This window comes from Camponotus floridanus, unplaced genomic scaffold, assembly GCF_003227725.1.
Source record: "Camponotus floridanus strain SB8 unplaced genomic scaffold, Cflo_v7.5 scaffold30, whole genome shotgun sequence".
Classification (NCBI taxonomy): domain Eukaryota; kingdom Metazoa; phylum Arthropoda; class Insecta; order Hymenoptera; family Formicidae; genus Camponotus; species Camponotus floridanus.
In genome coordinates, this window is record NW_020229437.1 from 1,595,039 (window position 1) to 1,613,826 (window position 18,788).

The 18,788-nt window shown below is 30.0% G+C and overlaps 2 protein-coding genes across 3 annotated transcripts; both read right to left on the reverse strand.

Annotated features, from left to right (window-relative positions):
- Nucleotides 1-448: 448 nt before the first annotated feature.
- LOC105259117 (tyrosine-protein phosphatase non-receptor type 1) lies at nucleotides 449-12,145 on the reverse strand. 2 transcript variants are annotated; one of them, XM_011270857.3, is made up of 9 exons: nucleotides 11,692-12,144; nucleotides 9,573-9,734; nucleotides 9,222-9,481; nucleotides 8,866-9,091; nucleotides 8,631-8,783; nucleotides 8,296-8,455; nucleotides 8,030-8,222; nucleotides 7,846-7,956; nucleotides 449-809 (listed from the first exon to the last, which is right to left on the reverse strand). In XM_011270857.3, the coding sequence occupies exons 1-9, from the start codon at nucleotides 11,788-11,790 to the stop codon at nucleotides 746-748; spliced, it is 1,428 nt and encodes a 475-aa protein (XP_011269159.1). In that variant the 5' UTR covers nucleotides 11,791-12,144; the 3' UTR covers nucleotides 449-745. The 2 variants fall into 2 exon arrangements, with proteins under 2 accessions (XP_011269159.1, XP_011269158.1); XM_011270856.3 differs by lacking the exon at nucleotides 449-809 and having other exon boundaries at nucleotides 6,731-7,956; nucleotides 11,692-12,145.
- A 786-nt stretch (nucleotides 12,146-12,931) lies between these two features.
- LOC105259116 (embryonic stem cell-specific 5-hydroxymethylcytosine-binding protein) lies at nucleotides 12,932-14,711 on the reverse strand. The gene is made up of 6 exons (XM_011270855.3): nucleotides 14,631-14,711; nucleotides 14,173-14,395; nucleotides 13,759-14,076; nucleotides 13,564-13,671; nucleotides 13,283-13,437; nucleotides 12,932-13,117 (listed from the first exon to the last, which is right to left on the reverse strand). The coding sequence occupies exons 1-6, from the start codon at nucleotides 14,648-14,650 to the stop codon at nucleotides 12,967-12,969; spliced, it is 975 nt and encodes a 324-aa protein (XP_011269157.1). The 5' UTR covers nucleotides 14,651-14,711; the 3' UTR covers nucleotides 12,932-12,966.
- Nucleotides 14,712-18,788: the final 4,077 nt, after the last annotated feature.

An 18,788-nucleotide genomic window follows, 5' to 3' on the forward strand; every position in this document is an offset into this window, starting at 1 on the left:
CATTGTTACACACATCATTGCACATGTGAAAATTTAATCTTGTTCGCATCAATATAGTGAATCATAATGAATCATTATTCAAATAAAGAAAAAGACATCCAACTTGTAATAATAGTACAATGAAAAATGCAATTTTTATTAATATAAAAAAATGTAGTGAACAGTAGTAAGTAACAGTAGTAATTTTTTGGTGATTTATTTTTTCTCATTAATTATCATATTTCTTAATAAAATATATTTCTTTAAGAAATTAAATTATATAATTTAATGAATGCATTTGTATTATCCAATTTTTATTTTTTAAAAATTCTTGATTTTAAAAATTTCTCTTTTTTTATAGTAGATTAATATTTAATATTTAATGCATTCTAATATTTAAGGTATTATATTAAAATAAATTATCTGCAAATATATGTTAAAATAAACTATCTGCACAATTTCATAAGTTTCATAAAATTTCTTTATTTTCAGCTTTTGTGTGCGCGCAAGATTGCAAAGACTGGAAGAGGATAAAAATTGTGGGAGTTGCTCGCCCTTGAATTTATAATTTAGGACTCGAGAATTCGACACGAAACAAATACACGTACATCGTGTTGTTTTTATGTAGCAAATAATCTGATTTATTTTTCTGTCAAGCATTGTGTCACTGTATTAAAACAGATTCCCGTGTCTTCCCGTGGTTCCCTTTAAAATGTGACAAGGCACAAAACGGAGAATTATTGTGATTATCTTTCGTTCTTTCGATTTAGATCGTGGACTCGGCCTCCTCATGTACAGATTCGCCACTTTCCGTAGTTTCGCTTTTTGATCTGAAAGAAATCATCAGATAAGGATCTTTCTAGGCTTCGATTGGACGGAAAAGGCTAAGTACGAGACGACAGATGATAAGGATTGAAATACTTCCGCCAAATAATAATTTTAATATATAGAGTACGATTCGCATCGCTGGACGTCTATGTAAAATATTCTGGGGTTTATGTGATTAATTGGGGTAGATTCGAGATTACGAGATAGGATAGGATTAAGGTCACAAACCGTTTATTTCGAAAATGATATAATTTCATAAAATTCTGTAAAATTGCAAATTTTATCAAAATGTGACGATTTTAAAATAAAATTTATAATAAAATAATTTTTTAATATTATATTTACACAATTTTCGGAATAAACGATTTAATCGATGGAGGAAAACATCAACAATAGATGTACTATCATCAGATATCAGCATCTCTATATTCTTGAAAATGATATTTGTGTTTAATCCAAAGTGTTATTCGAGAGATTCAAATAATTATACTGATATTAGTACAACTATTATTGTTGACGATAGTTGAAATTATAATGTAAAAACTAATGCATACCAGGAGTCATCAATCCTCGAAATAAAAAAGCGAATACATTGCTAATGAATAAAATATAACATATAGATACAAATATATATAAATATATGAAATATATATAAAATATGTTTTAATTTTTATTAATAAGGAATTAAGATTTTTTTGCGACTTCTGATAAGCATGACATTTTTTGATAAAAAATCGCCTGACTAAAAATTAAAAAAGTTTAAAATAAAATCTCCCCTCTTGATTTAACAAATAATTAATAATTTCACTGCACACCATAGTCTTAATCAAATAAACTACCTCTTTCTATGTGGAACCAAATATAAAAATCAAAAAAGTATCGGGTTAAATAATTTGAAATGTCTTTTCATGTCTGGGATCCACTACAGTTGCATCGATGGTTTGTAAAAAACATCTGTATTACCTGAATCCATAGTACATGAATCCGAACTGTCCACAGAGAGAAAATATGTTTTGCGAAAATAAATTTACGATGACAACATTGTAAGAATTACGTATTTCCGTCTCGTAATTAAAAATTAGGATATGAAATCTACAATGCGAAAAATTCTATTCTCATAATGCTAATCTGCTCCGGTTGCGTGAAATATCTGTCAAGTGTCTTATAAAAGACGATCATTTCGATCCGATACATATATATGTTGGCGAGATCATCGATCTTACCATTCTATTATTTCCGTATAAATGTTTTATTGCATGCAAGTCTTTCGTAATCATTCAGTGCCTATCAGTTTAAGTTGTTGTTCCTTCTAAAACTCGGGCGAAGGAGCGGAACGATAGAGAGAGCGATCTGATATCACAAAAAGATTAGTTCATCATGTTGGCTAATTAAGTGTACGAATAGATTCTATTAGAATCAAATAGAATCAGATAGAAAAATTATATTCGACAATTAGGTTTCTCGATAAACACGTTCACTCATGACGAGTGCCATCGTTAGCTCTGACAAGATTAAATTATGAAAAATTTATATTATTAAAAACAATAATAAAGTTAATGGTCAGTAAAATTTCTTTGATGTTTCTTTTGCTGATAATTAAATTACGATTCATCAATTGTGACAATTTTTCTCCGTCGTTGCATATTCGCTTCTCTCTTCACGTATACTATATTTTTTTCTTCGCCCAGTTCTTTCTCTTAAATACGCTTCCAATTTCCATTTTCCTTCTTTTACTGTGCGTATCCAATTTTCTATACATAAAATACCATTCGACGCTACAGTCCTACAACGATACACCGTAAATGTAATTAACTACAATACGAATTGCAGGATGCAGAATGGGCTAGAGAGGAATGTTATCCTCACCGACGCTATACGATTATTCGGCTGTTTCTTAGAGCTTCAAAATATTTTTAATGTATATAAAAGTGTAATAAGGATATGAATATATGGTTTTTACATTCTTATAGTTCATATTTTCCTATGAAATTTTAGAACTTTTAGAATTTTTTATTCTTTTTGGAATTTTTTATTTTCTTTCATTCTTGCAATATTTGATAAAATTTTAAAAATTATAGAAAAATACAATCATTTATTTTTTATAAAGTGCCTAATTTCTCAACAGCCGATTAATCGAATAAGTCCAGCTCTTTTTACTCTCACATACTTTTGTCTCAATCTTTTGAAGCACAGTTTACATACAATTATCTATTTTTCATCTTGAGGTAAATTCATGTCTTTTCGCATTTCGACGATGGATAATCGTCAGTGTATAACTGTAAAAAGGCCCCGTTGTATATAACGTAGACTAAAAGACATCGCGTGATCTACAAAATGTATGTTCTAGCTGATGCGCTTCTAAGAGAGAGAATCAAAGTTCGTTAATTTTCCCTGTCTTACCATTCTTACATCTGCCTAATGCATACACTCGATTCTTACCATTAGTATTAATCCGGCTGCCAAGCGTATCGATCGAACGAATCATAATTGTTCGATATCATCATGATCCATGTATATTGCTTTAAATTGAAGAGACAAAAGTTTCAGGAGCTTCAATTTTTTCGCGCAGGATCGAACGCGCTTAATCGATTTCTAACATAGACTTCTATTCGAGATAAATAAGCTCGGAATCGTCGCTCGCGTATTTTATACATATATATATACCCTGAAGCACGATCGCTCGGCAATCCGGAAATTATGATAAATTGATTCATTCGAAATGGCCTTTTTCCTTGATCTACATCTCATGAAAGGTTAATGTATTTAATTTAAGATAAAATGTAGTGAGAAACTAATAAGACCTGCATTCTTATTAGAATGGTTTCGTACTAGTGTTAAATTTTTCGATTAAAAAATAAATTTACAAAAGGCCTATATTCTTGATTACAAAAAAGCTATACAATTTATAAAAACTATATTCAATTTATAAAGAGTATATATGTAAAAGAATAGGGAAAATTGAAAAAAGTATACAATATCTTAATATTATCTAACTTAAAATATAATGAGAATACCGAAAAAATACCATTTCGAATAAATCATACGATCTGATAAATTTACTAGATAATTATCTACTTATATATTGTCAGATATATATTAAGAAAGATTCGCTTCTCCACGGTGACTATGCTCTTTCAAAAAGGGGAAAGATCGATTCTGTTACATTATTTACCGATCGCTATGATTTCACTTTCTTCCCCTTGTTTGTACGAGTAGGCACTTAGCTATGTTTCTGTGTTTTGTTTGTATGTATAACGTTATGTCTATTGTACACGACGAGTAATATAAAAGAATGTGTCGCTGGATCTATTCTTTCGTCTTGCCCGATGCTGATTGCGAAGCTCAGTCAGACGCTTTTAGAGACTAATAATAGATTATATCACGCGTAAAAAAAATATATACATACCCCTAATAATTAGGGAATTAATTAAAAAGATAACATTTCTTTCTTTTTGTAAAAATTACAAAATTAATAGAATTATATAATAAAGACAGAAAAGATATATATATTATTGTATATGTCTGAAAATATTTTATATCAGAGAAATCAATTTCCAATAATAATGTGCTAAAATTGCGCTCACAATTTTCTCAAATAATGCTTGAGTTGCACGATCAACATCGACGACCGCTCCCATCCTCCTACGCATTTATTCTCTCATGCACGCGTTTCCTGTTTCTCATATCCATACATACATACATACATATACACATATGCATACATACGTACATACATACATACATACAGACACACATAGCACACACAAGCATGCACTTCGGAGCGCACATGATCAGTTTTGGAACTTTTAATTAGCACCGTGTCTTCATGATCTGTGAACTTTCGTGAGCGTATGTCTCACTTTCGGAAGCTTCGCGCGATCGTCAACAACCAGGGAGATGAATGTCTATGATCGTACTTCTCCGCTCTTTCTCGAGCATAAAACGGCAATGGAATAAATGCGAATTTCGGAATCGCAGAAATGTCATCTTCGAAATTACATTTCAATTCGACTCGAAGATGTCATAGAGCGGTCAAAAGGTTTTCCCATGCCATTGTTCTCAATAACGCGATGACGATTAATTGCGCCGTTAACTGCTTGATCGCATCGCCGCAGAGAGAGAGATAGAAAATGAGAAGGAGAGATTGCAGTTTTATATATATATATATATATATATAGTTACATAAATAATATCTCGAGAAAATTAGATAACAATAATATATTGTAGGTGCGTAAAGTTAAAATGTGTTGTTGACAATAAAAAATACTGCATATCCCCTCGAGTTCCGCGTGGAGTACTTTTGCTCGTTTGTTTTCTTCCGTCTTCTATTTCAACTTTTTCTTTCTTTTTCTTTTTTGCCGTGTACCGTTCCATAATCACGCGAAGAGCACGTCAATATACGCAAATCCGACGTGTTTAAAACCTCGTTGGGAGATCGTGTTCCAACGGCAGTAACGTACAAAAGTAGAAAATACGCTTTGGGTGACGCACGTTTTATCATGACGTACCGACTATACACGCTTCTCTCATTACGCTTCATCTTTGGGTGGAACACGATCTGACAAGTCTTTCTCTCAAGATGATCTATATAAAAGCTCGACTTATAAGAATACGCGGGCTCTCGTTATTTTACTGTTATTCTCATTATTTTACCGTTCCTTTACTTCCTCCTTCCATCTTCCTAGAAGTCATTAGACATACTCAGTCTTTATCCAACGCCCAATGTACAGTTTGTAATATATGCTATTGGGCGATGAGCTGAAATACACATTTTCTAAGATTTTTGCTTAAAACTTTTCCCTGTTTCTCTAACATTTAATGTAATTTCATTATCGAATTTTCTGAGCGAAATATGAATATTGAAATAGAATACATGAGAACGGTTCGATTTAAAGAATTAAAAGCAAGAATCTATAATACAGAAATCATTAATATTTCTTGGAAATTACACTTTGCTGTATACAGAGTTCTCGCGTCTATTCATTTGCTGCTACCAATGTATGATTTATCATTCTTATAATTTCGGAATTTCTGACAGAATCTTTTTTCTACTTTATTAATCAATTAACAATAAAAATAAATAAATAATAATCGGACATGATAACGAGAAGCTTTTTTTTGATAAAAGAGATGTCTTAATTTTTTCACATGATTCTAATGTATCTAAAGTCCAGAATATCATTTCATTTAAAAATGTAAGAAAAATTTAAAACTAATATATTAGGAATGTCTTGTTACAGAGTAAAATAATTGTTTTCATAATTCTATATTGCTATGTAAAATAATAGGATTCATATAAATAGCAAGCTCTAACATGAATTGGATCAAATGCATAATATCCCAGATCATAATTTACAAAATATAAATATAAAATCTCTGTTATAACAAAAAAGAAAAATAAAAAGATCGCAAATAAGAAAAATATATCTTACTCATAGCCCAACAATAAAAAATTCAAGTGAGATTACCAGTAGTAAGTGAAAAACATCTTTGAAACACCAGTTTATAAGGTGTCAATATAATATATATAAAATCTAAACTTTTTTATGAATATTTTTGATATAAGGCATAATAGAATCTATTTCAATTGATAAGTAATTAAAAAGACATTCATCTATATAGAACTAGAATAAAACTTTTTAACAATTTCTTTCTATACCTATTATTACAGTACATTGATATTAAATCTTTTTAAAGAAATTAAAAGATATATATTTCCAAATCAATTAAATCCATATTTTTAATACTAAATTATGAATTTATCATTATAAGTAATTAATTATTTTTTGTATTCATAAATTCATAAATTTTGTAATTTAAAAATATAAGTTTAAAATCATTTGGAAATCTCAGTTCATTTTAGATTATAAATTAAAGTAATTTTGTTTGATATCTTGAAATACATTATTAATAGTAAGCCTAATTTATATATTTAGAAACGATTCATTAAAAATCACAGAAATATGATCTGCGCTTTACTTAGTTACCGATTGTTATGTTAATTAAATTACAAGGAAAATATCGGATATCAATATAGAAATGTGCATTCATGAATTATTTACGGAAATTGACAAAATCAAAATCATCTTCCAAAATATATAATGTAGTCTTTTAAATTAAAACTGACTTTTCATTTTAATTTCATATAACCATAATTCTTATCGAATATGGCTATATGTAACACATGAGCTTATCGTTATAATGTGAATAAGAAGCCTATATAAGATTTGGGGATTTAATCATAATTATATGGTTGATTGTATAATTAAGATAAATCTAGACAAATATATATCTACAAGAATTACAAAAAAAAAACACGAAGGAAGCTAATAATTTCCTATGTACTTCTTATTCTTTCATTATAACGTTTTTGTAAGCACGTGTCAAATAAACTACTTGCTCATTGATAGTAGCAGTTTCAAGAGTTTTCAAAAAAATTGTGAGAAGAACATATGATACAGCCTAACATTCTAGGTACTTCTCGAGTAAATCACAATATAAAAATACAAATCGAAAGTCCACTTTTTTCCTGCCTTCGTCGATTTCTGATTCTGCAATTATTATTGTTCGAGCGTACAAGCAGCGTACTCTAACAATATACTACCTTGATTATACTTCTTAGCAATGTTCTGTTTTTCTTATCGTTTTCTTTCTTTGCTTATTTCGATAATGGAAACAACATTGTTTGCAATATAATGGAAACAACATTGTTTGCATATAGCTGTTTGCAATGCTCGATTATACTGCGGGTCGTACGATACCGAACACTTTTCTTCCGAAGATTATTCTTAGATATTTTAGTCAAGATCAGATTACGAAAAACTAAACCTAATTTAATCTTGCATTAGAATATCGCGTATTAAGAATAACCTTTTTCGATTATCTAAGTCATTCAAATATTGAAAATTCGCACGTACGTACGTACGACACTTTTAAATGCGGTAGATCTAACTACGCATGTACAGATAATAATACAGCGCTACGATACCCCCACCGATCCCAATTCCTATGCCTATTGTAAGGGGCGTAAATAATGACCTCTTGAGCTTCTGCCATTCTTCTGTTTCCTTTTGTCGGCGTTTCATCTCGCGCACTTGCGCTGCTAATCGTTCGTTTTTTTCCCGATTGCGCCGACGTACTTCCCCTTTTCTGTTCAAAGAACAAAATTTGTGAGTATCTTATAATAAATTAAATATTTAAATAATTCGTGTTTATTACTCACGCATCTGAATTGGACGGAGGACTATTTGTCTGGAAAGAATTATCAGTATCGCTGGCAGAGATTTCTTCACATATTGTGACATTGTCTGTGCTTTGTTCATTTGTATAATTTATAGATTTCGTATCTGTAGGCAATTCTGCGTGATTCGGTGGTTCATTCGGTAATGGCTTATCAGGTGGTGCACTTGATTCATCTGTAATTAACATTAAAGCCATTATTGATATAAAAAAAATTTTGTACAGTGAAAAAGTAGAAGATAAAAGTACCACTCGATACATCCGGACTTGTATCTGCCATCATACTACGTGTCAAAGATTCTGTTCTTGGTGGTAAAGGAGGAGGTTCGTCATCTTTTTCTAATGAGGAATTATTTTTATTATTTACCTCCTCATAATAATTCTTTAATACCTCGTTGTTTTCAATATTCTGTAATAGATAATTTCGTAAGAACGTCGGTGATTAAATTTGATTACAGTGATTTAACCGGATTATTGTTGAAATAGCCTTTTACTTAAAAAGTATTATTTAATGAAATCATATGTTTTACAAGAAATAAAGCATAGATTAATAAATATTATCACTACTGCTATGAATTATTTACCGCATTGCCTAGTGGCGACTGTTTCGCTCCCTCAATGATAGCAGCATACGAGAAACGTAATTGTTCTGGCGTTTGTATCAGACCCATACGAGACCGTCTCATTTCCAATAATACCTCGCGCACATTCACAGCATTTAAACCGTTTTTCTCGATCTGTAATCAAGTAGTTAGTAGATTAACAATAGATTAAAATAATTTGTTTCAGATCAGAAAATGTTTGCTGTATTTAACATACCAGTACTAAGCATGTATCAACCAAGCATAATGTTCCCGATCTTCCTATTCCTGCGGAACAATGGATGATGGGTGGACCAACATTTTGATCTAATGCTCCTGATTGCCTAACGTCTGCCAAGAAACGTAAAAAGGCCGTTGGACATTGTGGTACTCCAAAGTCTGGCCAAGTAGTATAATGAAAATGTAAGACTTCTCTACTATCGTTAGTTTCCAAGTCCGTTATACTGTACATAAGTTAGAAAACATTGAAAACATTATAATTATGCTTACAGGAAAATTAAGGGTGATTGTCAATTATAAAGCAAAGCTTGATGAGAATGATGTAATTTATGATGTACATGTATCTGTTTTTACCATAATGTTCTAGTAGTGTAATCTGACGATTCGTTTTTGCTGACATAATCCACTTTTAAACCGACATCTTCAAATGTCATAGTAGGTTCATGTGAATCCAGAGGCCAATATTGATGGCATTTGACTTGATTCTTTTCAATTATCTTATTTAACATCAATACAGCCCTACTATTTTGCTCCCATACCATTAGCCAAAAGTGTCCAGCAGTATTTGGTAAGGGTCCTTGTGTCAGGATATATTGCCTATGAGCACGATCCATCTAACATACAAATGGTACAATACATTTACATTACGTTATCATTTGTCGGCCATTTATACAAATTAGATTTCTTATATAATTTAATATTTACTGATATGAGATTGGCATGAATGTAGTCGCATACACCTCTTTGAAGAATAATTCTAGAGTGATCATATGGTGCCACATCCCTGTAGCGATTCAAGTTTTTGTTCTGTGGTTTTTTTGATTCATTGCATGTGTACTCATAATTTGCACATTCGTTACGTATATGCTGGAAAATGTTAGAAGTCACATGTGATTAATAATAAATTAAGTAAAGCACATATAAAGAAGTAATCTCCCGCTATTTTACAAATAAATCTATAAAAATGTTTCATAGTATTGTGTGTGTGTGTGTATATATATAATAAGTAATATAAATGTGTATAATATATATAATAGAGGTGGATCAACATTTTAATCTAATGCTTGTGAATGCGTAACAGATTTCTATGTATATTTCTACATATTTTTCTGAAATTTCAAAGTTTGCTATTAATTTGAATCTTCAATGTACATTTACCATTGCTAAATAAATTTAAATAATACAAACTTAAGATAATATAATTTTTTACTACTATAATAATTGCTCCAAAATATGTAATTACAAAGTGAAGTAAATAAAAATCATTCACAAATTTGCAAATAGCATCAAATAACTGATTATAAATCATATAAATCAAACACATTGTATTGAAATAAGCAATAAAAAAAATGTTGAACTTCTATTATAACACTCTTTCTATACATACATTAATGATATTAAATTTTGCGTTTTTATCTTACAGCATTATATTTTATAATACATCTGTCATTATACACATACATATATTAATATGCTAATTTATATACGAGATTATTTTGATAAAGAATAACTCTTCTGACACAGATAAAAATTATATCATGTGAGATAAAATTCATTGAGACTACAGGAAATCAGTAAGATATTAAGGAAGATAAAACTTTCAAAGAAATAATTATAACATTCGAGTGTATCATGCATCATCGAATTTCTCACGCTTTGCTTCGGAGAAATTGCGTGTGTTCGCTAAATACATATAATACTAGAACTATATACATATTTCCGAGTTGGAAACTCTTGACCTTGGCGAGCACAATCACGCCGTCGAATATAAACAGACATACGTTGTCAATTTCCCGCTTGTCAATATGTATCACTTATCAATATGTATCGCTTTTCCGAATTTTATCATTTTCACTAGACCAACTAATGCATATTAAAATATATCTAAATGCAATGGCATAATGTTCTGCTAAAAAAAATTATACAATATATATCACGATCGAATTTTAATTACTTACAATGTTTGCATTATTCTTTTTTATCTAGATAACTTTACAGGAGTCTTTAATGCGGCGTAATGGGAGTTCGCTATAATAAATCGATCCGGTTATGATGAATTTCAATATCGTGCGAGTCCCAGAATAATATCGGCGCGGAAGTCGTTTCGAGTTCGGCGAATTCGCGTGTCAACATCGAATGACGTATTTTCTCTATTGTTTCTATCGAGCATATTGTATATTTCAGACTCACAGGAACGCAAAAAAAAAATTGGAATCTGTTTTTATTATTATCAATAGAACTTTCAAGCTCACGTGTTGATATGTCAATTTGAAATTGTCAATTTTATAAAACGTTGAGAGAGAAAATACGTAGACGATATACATATTTTTGCGCGAGTATATATTCTCATCTTGCGATCTTTTTCCGCGGAATTTTACCCATTTATATGCGATCTAGCGGTTCTCGAACCGGCGATGTTCTCACGCGAGCAATGGAGCGAGACCGGCCACGGTTTGACACGAAGAGATATTCCATATCTACGTCGCTAAATCCCGATACACATAACGGGAGTATTTCACGATACTACCGAGGAAAAGGTGATCTCGGAAAAGCGATAACGCGAGACACGAGTCCGTGCGGAGAGCGAAAGTGATAGGGAGAGAGAGAGACAGAGAGAGACTGGGAAAAAGGGAGCGAGAGAAAAAGAGCGACGAGGTGACCGGCATCGACGTGTCAATCGAAGGGCAACGTCGTCCGTTAAAATCGTCGGAAATGGCAGCGGAAGAGCCGTCGTCGAGCGGAAGAGTCGAGGCATTTCTCTCTTTCTCTCTCTCCTCCCTCCTGCTTCCTTCCTTCCTTCCTTCACCCTCGTTCCTTCTCTCACCTGATAGATAATTGGCCAAGCGCTCTTGGAATTGATCTCGTGATACTCAGTCTCGACGTTGCTGATCGTCTGCTCGCGCGTTTGCTCGTTGCTGGTCATCCTGGCGACTCCAAGATCTTCCAGAAGCCCTAACAGGACGCAGAAGTAGAGGCACGATGCACGCACAACGAACGCACGCACGCACGCACGCAGTCACGAAGAGGCTGGGCCGCGCGCGTTGAACACACACACACGCGCGCACACTTTTCCGATCCCTCTCGCTTTTCTGCCACTCGATTTAACGTCGTCTAGAGTTAACGCGTCACGTGCCGATTGTCCTGCCGGCGTGAAAATACAAGCCCCCGCGTTATCGTATCACGGAAGCACAGCGACGACGACGACAAAGAGTCGCGCAACGCAAAGAGCGGTTCTGCGGAGGACACGCACTTGCGTACGTAACCTATGGTCCATGTAGCACGCGCGAAGGTGCGTTCAGAGATCGTATCCGCGAGATAAAGCATTGTTTGATTGACTAATCAGGACGGAAGGAGCGAAGACTTGTTTGTCTTCTGATTGGTCGATTCGAATTCTACTCTATTCCACGAATTCCGAACGCACTAACTATGCAAATTCACCAACTGCTCTCGTGTTGCCAACCTTGCAGCTGCGAACTTCCATCGCTATTGGACGACTGTTCGTAGGAGGGAATTATTCGAATTATTTATATTTCTTTTAATGTGTGTGTGAGATATAAGATTTTAATATTTTGAGTATTATGCAAGATATATATATATATATATATATATATATTATTTACCATAAAAAATTTAATTAGAATTTTTATAGCATATATTTATTATTAAATAGGAAGTATAATTAAATTAATTCATTATTATGTGAATTCCTTTTTTCTATAATTTAGGATGTTTTATTAAGAGTAATTTCTAAAAATATAATTATTAGAAAAATATTACATAATACAAATACTACAATTATTATATGAGAGGTAGTTGTATTTCCTGAGGAAAGGGCTTATAGTAATTATATATTAAATTAATAATTAACTAATTATTAATTACTAATTAGCTATTAACTAATAATTAATATATTTAAATGTAGTATATGCGTCTCGTTACGTTTAATCAATAAAATACCTGCTTTCAACACTCTTAAGATCATTGGATTATATATTTTTGAAAAATACTGAGAATGAAATAAATTATTTTATATATACATATATAATTTAAGCAAATGATCCACGGAAATTGAAAATGGATATGCCAATTTATACAAATTTTAATTTTTCTTTTGAATTTTTGAAGCCTTTTTTTCATCTTCTTCATCTATACTTTTATTAGCATCTATACTTTTTCTTTTATTTAAAGCAGTGGATCCTTTTAACAGCCATGAAGCCATAAAAGATTTTTGATTATCTTTTTTTTCTTCTCTGTATAATAATAAATCAATAATTTGTTTAATTCTATTATCATAAAATATTAAAAACAAGTTGAAAATAATTTTTAAAAAATATATGGAATTTCTCAAAATATGGCTTTATAAATCATTAAAGATTTATCTTTAATTTCATAGATTTTTATAGATTTTTACTTACTGTGGTTTTATTTCTTTCCTGCAATCAGGAGTTTTATGAAGTACATTATTAACAACCGTGGATACTGGATGCCAGTTTAAAGCTTGTTCTTCTAATATCATGTTGTTTAATCTTTTGATAACTACATCTGTCGGCAAATTATTATTTAGCCATGCCTAATAAAAAAAAAATACATTATTATAAAATATGTAAAAAATGTAGAAGAAATATACAATATCCTTATACTTAAATTCATATTTTTTTACAAATGTGATATATAATGATATTATACAAATACTTACTTGACATTCTTCCTCATTTTGCAGATATACTGGCATGCGATGATGCAACCAGGACAAAACCTTATTACTCTCTCGTGTAATAATTGTACAGCTATGTATGATTTTTCCCTATAACAATAATAATACAGTTGATTACAAATATCTTAAATATTAATTATTTCTGATATAATAAAGGATAGAAAAAAGCATGTATACCTCTTCAGTTTCAAATGTTCCAAATATTCCAGCCAATTTCAATACTTTAAAACCTTTCCATCCATCTAGCTCAGAAGATTCATTATTCCATGTTGTGGGGTCATCTGCTTTTACACCTTTATCTTGAGTTGCATATATGTAATATGGTTGCTTTGAAGATTTGTTATTTGTACCAGCTTTCCATTCATAGAAACCCTCGCAGACCACAATACATCTTTGTCGGTTTCGCAATGATGGAGAATATAATTTTGATGTTTGTATGTTCTCCAAACGACCATTGTGAGTGGATAACTTATCTGACCGTTTCTTGTAATCTCCCTAAAGAAAAAAAAAACATTAGTTAGAAGCTGATAAATAACAAGCTGATATAGAATAGTTGACATATTCAACTGTATACTAAAGCTCTATTTTCACCTTGTGCCAAGGTGGAATCATTCCCCATATCATAGCGCAAAGAACTCTTTCTTTTTCCTCTTGAAAATGTGAACCAGATACCATACAAGGTAAAACATCTTGCGGTCCCATATTAAATGATGGAGTATATTTTAGATCGGTTTTAGCCCATGTCAATTTCTGTTGTTTACCATTGGCATCTTTATATTCACACGCACAACACAAAGTGTCTGGATCCAATGAACTGTAAATTACACAATGTTTTATAAGATATTTATACATATAAATTAATACATAAAATTTTGATTAATTAAATACATCACACACAATAATTATAGTAATTAATAATAAAATGACTTTATTTTAACAACTTTATTTCATGATTTTATTTTACTAACAAGTAGTTAATATATTATGTGATAATATTATGTAATAATTTCATTAGTTATTACTGATAAATTAATAACAAAATTAATTACCAACAAGCTCGACCGCACATTTTTATTAATTTTATTTCGCGCTACTGTGCATTCTACAATTAAATATTCAGGTTTGTCACTAGATACAAATTGGCATTAATCCCGATCTGCAATAGATAATTTAAGCTCTAAGCCTAAAGAAATTGACTAATCACAGCCGAGTATTCTCTTCATACTTGACTGTGATTGGTCAGTCTCTTAAGGCTTAAGACTTAAATTATCTATTGTAAACCTGGCCTTAGAAAAGTACCAACAAGTATCTAGTGACGAACGCAAATATTCGGTTGGTGACATTGTAGAATGAGAAAGAAGGCGCGGACAAAACTACCGGTCGAGTTTGTTGTAAGTAATTTTGTCATTATTTTCATCATTAATTATTCTTATTAATATGTGATATACTTAATTGACGAATAAATAAGTACAAACTATATTGCTACACATTATTTTCTCGAGTTTTTCTTTTTTAATTCATATATGCTATGTTTCTTTCGTCAATTTAACGTCGCGAAATTTCGATTCATTTTGTTGCATTTCTTTAAATGAAGAATATTTTAGATATATGTGCACGTAGTTATTACACAATGTATATGCAATATACACAATATGTATGTTGTGTGCGTGAGCTTGATATGTATAAAGACCTTTTTCCTTGTTAATAATTAGCATGTAAAATTATCATCCGTGTATGAATAACCAAGGTGGCATGAAATTTTCAAATATATTAATACTCGTACATCTTGTTATAATTATAAGAAAGAACAATTGTATGTGTATATATATTGTTATAATTATTCATTTTTAAATATGCAATATATATTTTTAAGACAATTATATTGGCCCATTATTAATTAGCTCAGATGCAACAATATTTCTCTCTCTCTCTCTCTCTCTCTCTCTCTCTCTCTCTTCTCTTCTCTTCTCTTCTCTTCTCTCTCTTCGTCTTTGTCTCTAATCTTTTAATTGAATTAAAATCATTGATTATGAAATCGAGTTTTAAAAATATTTCTTAAGACTGATTTATTATTAATAATTAATATGTCTGATATAAAATATCTCACACAAATTATGATCAAGAAATAAATTATTTTAAACTTGATATAATGTAATGATTGAGTGCGAGAAATAAAGAATATCGATTTACGATTTTATTAGTTTCTGTTTACTTGTAATCTTTCAAGATAGAATATAAAAAACTCAATTAAAAAAGGTTATACATGTCATAAGGAATTTATCCTTTTTATTATTGATTTATGACTTTAATACGATTTTTTTGTATAATAATCAGAAGAATAATAATCAGAAAATAAAATCAGAATTTAAAAACGCTCTTGCTCTAATTTTATATTTATAAAAAAACATATATGTGTGTTTTTCGATATAATATTCTTAATTTCGGAATACACATAAACGCGTTAAAATTTCATGTAAACAAAAACACATAATAATATAAATCTGAAGCCCATACACACACACACACAAATTGAAGCTCAACGACATTTAACGCAAGTTTTAATTTTTGCAGTGTACAATAGTTATACAAGGCAAATCTACGTGTACATAACTGACGTGAATAATGAAGTGTCTGACGTCTCGTCTCGAGAGCAGTAATGACGACATTATGCTAGTGTCAGCGTTAAAAATGGACCACACCAGTCATTAGTCAAAATGGGACTTCATCATAATCAACCGAACGTAATCCTCCTATATATTCCACTTAGATGATTTCGAGAGAGAGGTTTTCTTTTCAGGTATGTATATCTGTTTTTTTTCTTTGAGAATTCCTTGATTTTAAAAGAACGAAAGCTGATATATTACAAAAACATGTATCATGCGTATCTTTTTTGAGTTTCATTTCAAAGACAGATCTGATTCTTCTTTTGATATATAGATAAGTTATGTCTTTTTCGTCTTAATTTTTGATGAAAAATTTTAAAAATTTGTTGTTTAAAAAATGTTTATTTTATAAAACATACGAAAACTAATTTGAAAAGTTCATGAATAATTTATAACAATTTTAAAAGATGAATAAAATTTATAAATTATATACATATATATGTAAAAAGAATACAATAAGATTTTGTTTTCTTTTTTATCTTATAAACAAAATTTAGTTTAGATATAAAAATAAAATTTAATAATAATTACATATTCGAATTTTCAAACGATTTACATACATTTAATATAATTGAATAATTTAACGAAATTGGGAAAATGGATGCTTTCGTAGAAAAAAATATCTTACTGTAAATTTTCTGTCAATTTAAAACAAGAAATTATGATTATCTGCTGTAAAATCAAGTCCATTATGGCATTACGTCAGAAACTAATCTCCAATTCTCGAATAGTGATCATTTTTGTATGGGGCAAGGGACGAAATTCCTTTTATGTGCGCGCATGCTCGTTCAGGTGTACTTTTTCCGTTCTATCTCTTGTCTTTTCCGAGCTCGTTGAACCGGAGTTACTAATTTATTACGCTAATGAGCCGCGTGAGGAACATCCTCGTTCTCGTTGACGACCTCGCAACAAGTTGCGAAACATGACGTTGGAAAAACTGTGAATGCACTTTTCGACGAGACTTGTGACATTTATTATTCATTCAATGCAATGAGGAAATGAAAAAAAAATGAATTTAATAATTCATAAAAGAATCAATTAAATTAACATGCTAAATCTCTCTAAAGCTATTCAATCAGAAACATATAATTAACATGACATCAAATTAAGATCAAAAACTCATATATTGAAATAAAATTCAAATTCTGACCTTCATAAAGTATCTTATGCATTGCATATCTAGCTCATTATACATTATAGTAAAATAGAAACTAAAGTTTTTATCAGTAACAGTTTGTTAGTTCATAATTATTAGCTAGATATGCAATGCATAAAATATTTAATAAAATTTAAAAAATGATTCAAAGTCAATATTGCCTAATGATAATAAATGCAATATTATAAGTATAAACTACAATTGATAAAAAGTAGTTTTCATTTATAATTTTCAGTTTATAATGAGCTAGATATGCAACACGTAAATACTTCACACGTAAATACTTCACACGTGAATACTTCATAATATGCTTTATGATATTCTTTATGAAGCTCAAAAAATACTTCAAAAACAATATTATCTTTGATAATAAATGCTACGTATATTTATGATATGCGTAGCATGATATTTAATTATTTTTCAATTTATAGTACGTGATATTTATAAACAACAAAAATTAAATATCATATTTATAAAGAATATGTACTAGAAACTAAAAATTAAATATGACATATTCATTGTATTGATTATCAAAGGCAATATTGACTTTGAAGCATTTTTTAAATTTCATGAAGTATCTTATACATTACATATCTATATCATTATGAATTAAAAAACTAAATATTCTGTAAAAAACATTAAAAATAAATATTTAAAATAAATATTTAAAACTATTAGAAGAATAGGAAATTGGAATTATTTTATTTAAAAAAGAATGGAATGAATTAATAATAATTTAGGAGTGAGGAATAATTCATTCATTCCGTTTTCTTATTTGAAGTAAAATAATATTACAACTTTTGTTCTTCCAAGTATTTAATATTATTTATTCCTATTCCTAATATATTCTCTATTATGAGTACGTGAAAAATCGATCTTCAATTTGAGTCAACCACATAAATCGAATTACATTTAACTGACGTTATACTTCTGATTGAATGAATAAATAAAAATTTTGATATACATGTTCAGTACACAAATGTCTTTTTTTAGCCAGTATGCATTGCATGTGAATACTTTATCTTGCGCTTAAAATATTATTTTTGCTTTAAATGAAAAATTATTATTTTATTTGTTTAAACAAATAATAACATGAGTATTCTTAAACGGAACACTAATAACTATCATAATTGTGATAGATACATATTTTATCAGAAATATAATAAAATATATTACACATTTTTCTCATTTGTACAATAATCACACAAAAATAAAATAATATTATTTAAATTGTCATATATTTTAATAAAAGAAGTAGATCAGAAATCAGTCAAAAAATCATAAATGAAAAAAGTGCATTTGTTGTTTTGTATCTTATACAAAATCCGTTAGCGTTTATTTAAAAATCACTATTATAAGAAAGATAGCTCAGAATAAAAAATCAAATA

What these genes read in the sequence shown, in the direction of transcription:
- LOC105259117 (XM_011270856.3), bottom strand. Translation starts at nt 11,790, where the DNA reads ATGACCAGCAACGAGCAAACGCGCGAGCAGACGATCAGCAACGTCGAG. An exon ending in TTGATACATGCTTAGTACTG is followed by an intron (nt 8,784 to 8,865) that starts GTATGTTAAATA and finishes ACTTGATTACAG; the next exon opens with ATCGAGAAAAACGGTTTAAA. An exon ending in CCTCCGTCCAATTCAGATGC is followed by an intron (nt 7,957 to 8,029) that starts GTGAGTAATAAA and finishes TTCTTTGAACAG; the next exon opens with AAAAGGGGAAGTACGTCGGC.
- LOC105259116 (XM_011270855.3), bottom strand. Translation starts at nt 14,650, where the DNA reads ATGTGCGGTCGAGCTTGTTG. An exon ending in ATGTGCGGTCGAGCTTGTTG is followed by an intron (nt 14,396 to 14,630) that starts GTAATTAATTTT and finishes TGTAATTTACAG; the next exon opens with TTCATTGGATCCAGACACTT. An exon ending in AGGAAAGAAATAAAACCACA is followed by an intron (nt 13,118 to 13,282) that starts GTAAGTAAAAAT and finishes ATTATTATACAG; the next exon opens with AGAAGAAAAAAAAGATAATC.